The sequence below is a fragment of the Columba livia genome, chromosome 15 (assembly GCF_036013475.1).
Source record: "Columba livia isolate bColLiv1 breed racing homer chromosome 15, bColLiv1.pat.W.v2, whole genome shotgun sequence".
Lineage (NCBI taxonomy): Eukaryota > Metazoa > Chordata > Aves > Columbiformes > Columbidae > Columba > Columba livia.
The window spans coordinates 9,505,664-9,514,248 of NC_088616.1; the positions used below are offsets into that span (position 1 = coordinate 9,505,664).

The window sequence follows — 8,585 nt, forward strand, 5'->3', positions numbered from 1 at the left end:
AGTTCAAATTTATGCTTGCCTTAGCCTTTCCAGGCTCAGAAGTGAGTATTTTTTTCTCATTGTAAGACATTTCTGTGGCTGTCCAGAAGCATTATCAACATGGCTCTCCTCCTTCTAAAGTATATGATACTGGTTGCAGAAGCAGCCAGATACTGAGCAAGAAAAAGTGCTAATACCAGCCCTGTGTGCCAATCAGATGAGATCGTCCAGTCGTAGCTGCTCACAGCAAACAAAAGCACAGAGGTGCAGAGAGCCTTCATCTTGGGGATCTTCATCCTGCATACGCTGGTTCTCATTCTTCCATCAAAATATTTGTACTTGTCTTGCCATCCCAGCTTGAGCCTGATAGGTAAAAGTCTCCTTTGTCCAAGTCACTTAATAATTGAAATCCAGCCCGAACCAAACTACAGAACTACAGATAATTAACAAGCAGTTTGGTTGTCTCGCAGGAAGTGAAAGCCTTCTGATTTCAGTACTGTTTCTGTTTGACTGATGTGGGTGCATGCAGAAGGAAAGCATCTCCCGTCCTGAGCTCTGAGCACTGATCTCTGTTCCTTGATGAGCACCTGCGTTCTCAAAGCCTGGATCTGAAGGATATGGGCCCCTGAGCCCACCTTAAAACCATTGGAAGCTGTGGGTGGTGGACAGCTTTCAGATGTTCATTGCTTGAGCAGCTGATTTTTTGGTGTCATGGCTAAATCGAGGACTAAGGAAGAACCTCACTCCACTGCTGTGACATCTTCTGGGCTGAGAGGTCTTCACCAGATGTAGAGACTGCTTTTAGCAGCCTGTGTGCTCATGGCTCTGCATGAGCAAAGGATGTGACTTGGAAACTGAGTAACTTCACCAGTCCACAAAATAGCAGTGATTCTTGTCCAGGTAGCCTTAATGTCTCACGGGTACAGTGGACACCTTTGGGTACCCTGCCAGGTACTGAAGACCAAGGTTGATTCTAGGGCAGTAGGTGATTTCTGGAGGATTGCTGCTGGTGAAGAGGCCTTCACTGGGATACCTCAGAGACCTGGTCAAGCTTGCCCTGGGGTCACTCTTGCCTAGCACCTCCAGGGATGTGTGCCTCATTAGTAGCCAAGTACTAAATTTTATGAGAAAATGTAGTTTATTATAATAGGTGGATTGTTACCAGCTTAAGAGAGAGAGTCTAGTGTGGTCTCCTCAATCACATCCTTCACAGGAGACCTTTAAAGAGGCCTGCATCTCTAAAGGTTTTCCTTCATGGCTCATTAGTTTTCTTTTTGATTGAGTCTCTTCTATAAATGGGACTCAAAGCTATCGCTGACAATATTCCTCCTCCCTGTCCCCAGCCAACAAGACTTCACCAACCTCTGGAGAGGGCAAAAGCTCTGGTGGGGTCATCCACGTATACGGTGATGACAACAGTGACAAATCTGCCAGCAGCTTCATTCCATACTGCTCCATGGCTCAGGCACAGCTCTGTTTCCACGGCCACCGCGATGCTGTCAAGTTCTTCGTCTCTGTGCCTGGTAAGGATGAGCCCAGCCCTTTCTTGTGAGGGTCTTGTCCTGCCATCTGTTCTGCGGCAGGAGTGTGAGCTGCTCTGCAGCAGACGGCTGCCCGTGCCATTTCTAGCGCTTGCAGATCACTGCGGCTCAGGCATTGGTACTTCAGTCTGCAGTGACTTACAGATTGCACCAGCAGAAGGAACTGGCCTGCCCAGTTGTGTGTGTGTGTGTGTGTGTGTGTTTGTGTGTGTGTGTGTTAACCACGTGGGGCTGAACAGGGGCACTGACAGCACCTCTGTCCTCTCCCAGGCAATGTCCTGGCAACCCTGAATGGGAGCGTGTTGGACAGCCCTTCCGAGAACCCCAGCACAGCGGCCACAGAGACCGAGGGGCAGAAGCTGAAGAACGTCCTGGTGCTGAGTGGAGGAGAGGGGTACATTGATTTCCGGATCGGTGAGTGCCGGCGGTGGGAGGGATCTGGAATGGGGGGAGGTGCAGGGTTGTGGTTGTGGAGAGAGGTCACTGCTGTGGGGAGTGAAATCTGAAAAGCAATGCTTTCTGTTTCTTCTGCCTCTGAGGGCAGATAGCAAGCGTTTTACTTGCACAGCATAAGGCTGCCAAACCGTGCTCCTGCCTGTGCCTGCAGTGCCACACAGTCTGCGTTAATGGCCCTAGAAAGAACAAAATCACCTGCACCACTGGCTCCAAACATTGCTGCCTCACTGTGGTCACCTGTGCTGCTCGAAGGCTCTCTGTGTTGTAAACATTGGCTTCTCTGAAAGGAAGGGGGATTTTCTCTACTGCAGCTTTTTTCCATCCATAGAGAAAAGCACCATCTTGCTATAAATGTTCTCCAGACAGCTCATGCTGTATGTTGTCAGGCTGCTGAGACTGTAGCAGGGATATTGGCCTCTTTGGAAGTATTCCAGAGCAGTGCAGTTTGGGATTTTCTTTCTTGCCTTTTTTATTCTTCATTTTTTTCTTTTCAGGGGATGGAGAAGATGATGAGACAGAGGAGAATGCAGGAGATGCCACCCAGGTGAAGCCAGTACTTTCCAAGGCTGAAAGGAGCCACATTATTGTGTGGCAGGTATCATATATCCCTGAGTGAGAATTTCTCCTTTCCCACCAATGTAAGTGTCCCTCCTCCCGCCTGAATGCCAAGATGTACATACAGAACACCTGCATTATACCTGCTGCTGGAAACCGACCCCAGACAACTGCAACGGCTCCTGCCTTGGACTGTGACCCCCTTCTAACCCCTGAACTTGCAGCTTTCATCTTGGGCCCGTGCGCTTTCTGCGTGGTTGGATTACTGTTCTGCTCCGGAGCTGGCATCTACAAGGAGAGAAATGGCAGTTCATCGGTGAGGTGAAGCTTGGAGCTAGGACTGTGCAAAGCCTTTGACCAGCACTCGGGAGCTGGCAGCTGGATGGCGAGTGGCTCAGGTTCTCCAGCAGTTGCCTCACTCCCACCTGCATGAGAAGAAGTACGCTCCCCCTGGCATCCCCCGCCAGAGTGGTGATGCTAATCACAACTTCTGCAGCACCCTAGCAGAAATCCTTTCTAGTTCACCAGTGGACTTTCCACCTTATCCACCCTTAAGCACAGAATAATGTCCCATGTACTGAGAGCAGCCATGTCCAAGGAGCATTCAACCAAAAGTGGTGTCAGGGTTTGGGCAGCACTTCAGTTTGGCTGGAGAAGGCAACAGTGCCATTACTGTGGGCAACACATCCTCCATACTTGCAGATGGAAAATCCCCCTCCTCTGCTGCTGCTGCTGTTGTCTCAGCAGTTGTGTGCTGTGTCCCGAGAGGATTGCTTAGTAGCCTCAGATGGGAGATGGGTGTTTGATCGTGGAGGCCACAGGGCTTTTGGAAGCTGTGGTAGAGAAGGGGTACTGAAACCTTGCTTTTCTAAGAGAAAAAAAGGGAGCCATACTTTAACTTCCCCTTCCAAAAATGGCAGGCAGAAGAGAACTCTTGAGTTCATTCTGAAAGGTTCACTAGAAAGCTATCTCTGTGTAGCATTTTTTGGCTTTTAAAATACAGGTGAGGGCAAATGATGTTGGTCTGCTGTGAATTCTGCATTAACACACCGAGATTACCTTGTCTCCTAAGGCTGTGTCCCTGTCCCAGGAACTGCTGGAAGGAGATGGCTGTTTTCCTTCATGCTCTGGCTGTCAGTTAGGAAAGGCTCTGTAGGTGCAGCCAAGGTATAGAAAGGCTGTGTCTCACCTGAGGTCACACAGAAAAAGGAGTTGAGGCCAGATCTCCCGACTTCTTTTACCTAACGTTGCGAGCACTGACTTTGTTAGTATGAAAAGCAGCTCCAGATGTAGAGGCAATGGTTTGTCCTCCCTTTCTGACAGTAGAAACAGTCCTGTCTCCACAAGGACATGTTCAGTTTCCTTTGAATGCTCCCTCCCAGATGTGCAGGACTAGAGTGAGTAGCAGTTGTTAAGGATGAATTTGGAAGCTCCTTGTGGTCATCTTGTTTCTTCTCTGAGCTGTGCAGCCCTCCAGGGTTCACAGGGATGTCCTAGTGCCAGTGCGGCACTATGGGGACAGATGGCGGGAGCCTCCATCTCCTGGACATCTCCCAGCTCTGTCCTGTGCTTGTCCCCGTGGACCAGACTGCCCCCAAGGCTTGTGATCTTAAGCCACTCATGCTGCAGGGATGCAGTATTCCCTGGGGAAGCTCTAACCTGTGGCACCTGTCCTGATGCAGCAGCACTAAAATGCTTTTTGGATCCACAGTTCAGAAGAGGCTGGGGCAGGAGGACATCTTTGGAGAACAGAGGCCTCAGCCACCAAAGTATGGAGCCACCATGGTGGCCACGCTGCCTGTGAGCGGTGCTGGTGACCCACATCACTCCTCACCGAGGTAGGAGAGCAGTTGCACAGTGTCCTCCAGCCATTGGCAGGCCGGGCTCTGGCCGACATTTGGCTAAGGGATGCTTGGAGCCACCACTTGCATGCAGGGGGACATTTCACCAGGGACATTTCTCTGGGGCACTGCTGACGGTGCCAAACTTCTCATTCACTTTCCCAAAATGCTTTCTGCTAGGAAGAGCTCTTTGGATCACAACACAGAGTGCATTATAGTTAACAGGATCAACATTTAGACCACAGATTCCACAGACGTGACAGTTCATCAGTTAGGGACAGGTAAACTTCATCATTTAAGCTAACTGAAGGAAAAAAAAAAGTGACCTAGTAGGCCCAGTTCCTTAGCTCTATCAACCCTTCCATAGGAATTATAGAATTGCAACGTTCTTACCTCTTACTGTTTGTTCTGTATCTGGTTTTAGCAGTCGAAGTGACAGTACTCAGTCTTCTGTCACCCACTGGGCCCTGGCAACACAAGGAGACCGGTCTGGGGCCTCTACCAACAGGTTCTTTCCCAGCTCAGTGCATGTTTTCCTGCAGGAGAAGCACATGTCCGAGAGGGGCAACTCCAGCTACGTAGAACCAGCCTCTGCTGTCAGATCCCATGGGCGTTTGGTGGCTGCTGGGCAGCAAGGTGAGAACTGACTGGCTTCAACACACTTCCCTGTCATATCTCCACTGTGATGTATGTAAAGTATCTTGTATGTTACAAAAGGATTTTAAAAAGTGTCTTAAGGCCTGTAAACTCCGCTGTTTGGTCTGAAGATGGCATTCTGTAAAGAGACTGCTGTATGAATATGTTCCTATGCTTTGTCCCCTATGCTATCAAACAACAAACCATATCTGTTCTGTATGTAATAAATGTGTTAACATGAGCAAGTGCAGGGCGTCTTGTTCCTGGAAGGGCACTGGGATTTCTGCTCAGTCTTTGAAGAAGGTGTGGGAGGGGCAGATCAAGTGTTCACTGTTGAGCAATTCAGTGGCAAGAAATTAAATGCGGGTTGGTGGGAGGCTGCAGAAGGGACTCACTAATGTCACCCTTCAGACAACCTTCCCCGTGCTTTGAAACGATGCAGGAGATTAATGCACAGGTTTGAGTCTCAGCAGCGCTCCCAGCATGTTCTAGGCATTGAATCCAACACACGGCAAACCCAAATTGTGCAGCTTTCCAGAAGGGACCTTCACACTCAGACAACTGTCCCAGGCTGCCCAGGGCTGTGTGTGAAAGCAGGCCACGATTGTACTGGTCAGCGTCACCTGGGCACCCACCATACATGGCCCATTTCCACCCATGGCCCAGGAGCCTCGTTTAAGCACCAGCTGGGGCCTCCAGTCTTAGGCACAGCTACAGCACTGCTTAGGCAATCTCTATCTGCTCCTAGATGGACCCATTGGACTTGGGGATTTAGACTAGATCATGTTCAGAGGTCCCTTCCAACTCAAACCACTGCATGATTCTATGCCTTACGGTGGATTATCTCCATCTGCTTTTGCTCCTGGCTGGGCTCCCTGGATAGACCCTGGTCATGGGTCATTTCTTGACTCCACAGTGGTTAAAAGGAACCCGACACTATGCCTGTATTGGGTAAGTTAGTGACTCTGCATTTGGACCTCGTGATGATATCCATGCACTGAAAAAAAACCCAACAAGTTTTCTTATAACTGTGCTGCATAAAAAACAAAACATTTATTTCTGTTAGCAGATACGTTTGTACACACCCCTGTGAAATAACATTATATTTTCATTTTTCTGTGATTTATGTAGAACCCAAATTGTCTGAAAAATGTTCTTAGAAACGACATTTTCAGGCTGTAAAGAAAACTGTGCTCTGACGAACTGTAACTGGATGACAGGAGCTCTGCATTCAGAGACTACACAAGGAACCGAGAAGGCTTCTGGGCTGACTGAGACCAAAGTTACGGATAAAACAATCTGAATGCAGCTGCATCTTTCAGATGAGGTGACTGTACAGTGCTAGGAAACCCAGATACACCATTCCGCAGCAGACAGTTTTCTGTAAGATTACATGCTTCTAACATGCAGCGACAGCATGTGGGGAGCTCAGGACGTGGAACAAGTCTTTACACAGATGTTCCTGCAGCTTTTTTCTTTGCACTCCAAAAGGGAGAGGCCATGAACCTCTTCAGATCAATCACTGGCTCCTCGGTGATTGGTTTTCCCTCTTTCTGCCACCGCGCAAGGATCATGGCTCGGAGCAGAGGCGGGTACGGAACGTACTGAATGGTCTCCTCTGGCACTGGGGTGAATTTCTTGAAGGCCTCTTCCTCGTGCTTGGGCACCATACGCCAGTCGTGGTACATGACTTTGTCGATCTCTCTCACTTCTTCTTCGGTTTTGCCTGAGAAAAGATGATGAACACCGGTGTCCAACACTATTGGCAACAAACTCCCTGGAAATGCAGCAAGTGTTGACTCCCCAGTATCAAAGGTGCTTCAACAGGCAATATCAAAAGAAGTTTTCAAAGGGTCAAGAGAGTATCTTTCCTGCTATACTATGGGATCCCACTTCTGTCCTTGGAAATCAAATCAGAAACAGGCTGAAAGGACTACAGGCAAATCGTTCCAATTCCGTGCTTGACTCCCTCTCTTAAAATGTCACTTGATCTCACTTTGGTTCAGTTTCCATGGCCAAGGAACAAGAGTAATTTCTCTCTACACTGGTTAACACTCCCCGGGAAATATTTTTAAAATACCCAACAACTTTAAAACCTTTGAATGAGAAAAGTTTCAGGCCTGTGTTTGTTGCTTCCTAGAGTTTCTAATACAAAGCAGCTTTAAAAAGGCAAATTCACTCACTCAACTCCACGTTAATTTAAAATCCCAGTAATGTATATTTACTTGCCATCACTCCTGTTACACCGACAGTTTTACCTGGAATACCCTTGTGTTCAATCTGAATTTCGCTTTTGAAGTCTAAACTGTCTGTAACCCCATTGTCTTCCGTTAGAAACACATTCTGAGGGCTTAACCCCAGCATTTAAAACTAAAAAAGGGAGAACTTATTTTCTGATTAGCAGATCTGAGAAGGATTTGCCAAGTGGGAAAGCTGCAGCCCCGTTACTCCCTCTGCAAACCTCGTGTGTAGGAAAACAAGGCGGTGTTACCTCTGAAGGTCAGGTAGCCCCAAGCTCTCCCATGATCCATGTTCTGCAAAGAAAACAAGAACCCGTGGAGGTGGCGGCGGGGACTGGGGAGCCCGGGGGCCCGGGGGGACTCCGGGGCGTTACCTCGGCCGTGTAGTCCGCCTTCACCTTGGTGATGACCCAGTAGCAGGGCTCGTCGTACTCCCACAGCCAGGACTTGCGGGTGACGGTGCGGCCCACGCCGAACTGCGGCAGGCGGCAGAGCAGCGTGAAGAGCCGGTTCTCGTTCCGCACGTCCTCCCAGGCCCGCACCGGCAGCCGCTTCTCCGTCAGCGGCCGCCGCATGGTCTCGTAGTCCAGGGCGAAGCGCTGCGAGTCCCGCGGCCGGTTCTTCAGCGCCCGGTACTCGCGGATCTTCTTGGCCATGGCGGCGATGGGCCGGTACAGCTTCTTGCGCGCCATGGTGCCGGGACACAGCGCGGAGCGCTCCCCGCGGCCCCCGGAAGCCGCTCCCGCCCGGCGCCGCGGCGGAACGATCGTGCAGCGGAACGATCGTGTCGCGGCCCAGCAGCCGGGGTGACTCCGCCCCCCGCTGGGTCTGCCCCGCCCCGCTCGGCAACCTGGGCGGCCCGTCCCGGAGCTGCGGGCTGCCCGGTGTCCGGAGGGCGCAGCTCAGCACCGTCCTGAGGTTCTGCTTGCTCTTCGAATCAGCACGTTTTGGTCGTTCAGCTGGAGCTTAGTAACTGCAAGCCTCGGATAGCAAGATCTGTTTGAACAGATTCACCTATTTAAGGGAACTTTCAAAGGCAGAGAGTAAATCTCTCGGGATTTTCGGAGGGTAAAGCGATGTTGGCGGTGGGTCCGCGGCTGGAGGCGAGCTGAGCCGAAAGCACAAGCCGAGTTTTGTAACTCCGACCGCTGCCCGACCTGCTCGGGCTGTATTCAGGAACTGCTGTCTGCTCGGGCTGTATTCACCCCTGGATTTTGGCTGCAGACTGGTCAGTTACACCTGTCAAGGGAAGGATTGGGGTTTTTTTTCCTTTTCGAACCCGTATCTTAGATTGAAGGAAACGCATCCATTGCAGTGTTGCTGTAGAGCCCTTTACT

At 50.3% G+C, this 8,585-nt stretch overlaps 2 protein-coding genes across 44 annotated transcripts in view; one reads left to right on the forward strand and one right to left on the reverse strand.

The window, feature by feature from the left end:
• MAPK8IP3 (mitogen-activated protein kinase 8 interacting protein 3) overlaps positions 1–5,249 on the forward strand; it is a 59,478-nt gene extending 54,229 nt beyond the window's left edge. For all 43 annotated transcript variants that reach the window (XM_065030566.1, XM_065030578.1, XM_065030568.1 and 40 more), the window contains 3 exons: positions 1,323–1,502; positions 1,791–1,934; positions 2,471–5,249. In XM_065030566.1, coding sequence (XP_064886638.1) covers positions 1,323–1,502; positions 1,791–1,934; positions 2,471–2,592 — 446 coding nt within the window. In that variant the 3' untranslated portion in view covers positions 2,593–5,249. The remainder of the gene's footprint in view (positions 1–1,322; positions 1,503–1,790; positions 1,935–2,470) is intronic.
• A 776-nt stretch (positions 5,250–6,025) lies between these two features.
• On the reverse strand, positions 6,026–8,057 carry MRPS34 (mitochondrial ribosomal protein S34). Its single transcript, XM_065030621.1, has 3 exons — positions 7,623–8,057; positions 7,500–7,542; positions 6,026–6,734 (listed from the first exon to the last, which is right to left on the reverse strand). Exons 1-3 carry the CDS (start codon positions 7,938–7,940, stop codon positions 6,457–6,459), a joined length of 639 nt encoding a protein of 212 aa, XP_064886693.1. The 5' UTR covers positions 7,941–8,057; the 3' UTR covers positions 6,026–6,456.
• Positions 8,058–8,585: the final 528 nt, after the last annotated feature.

Coding starts and splice junctions, on each gene's coding strand:
- MRPS34 (XM_065030621.1), bottom strand. CDS start 7,940: ATGGCGCGCAAGAAGCTGTACCGGCCCATCGCCGCCATGGCCAAGAAG. Junction 7,543..7,622: donor AGGCGGACTACACGGCCGAG/GTAACGCCCCGG, acceptor TTTTCTTTGCAG/AACATGGATCATGGGAGAGC. Junction 6,735..7,499: donor GGGCTACCTGACCTTCAGAG/GTAACACCGCCT, acceptor ATCTTTTCTCAG/GCAAAACCGAAGAAGAAGTG.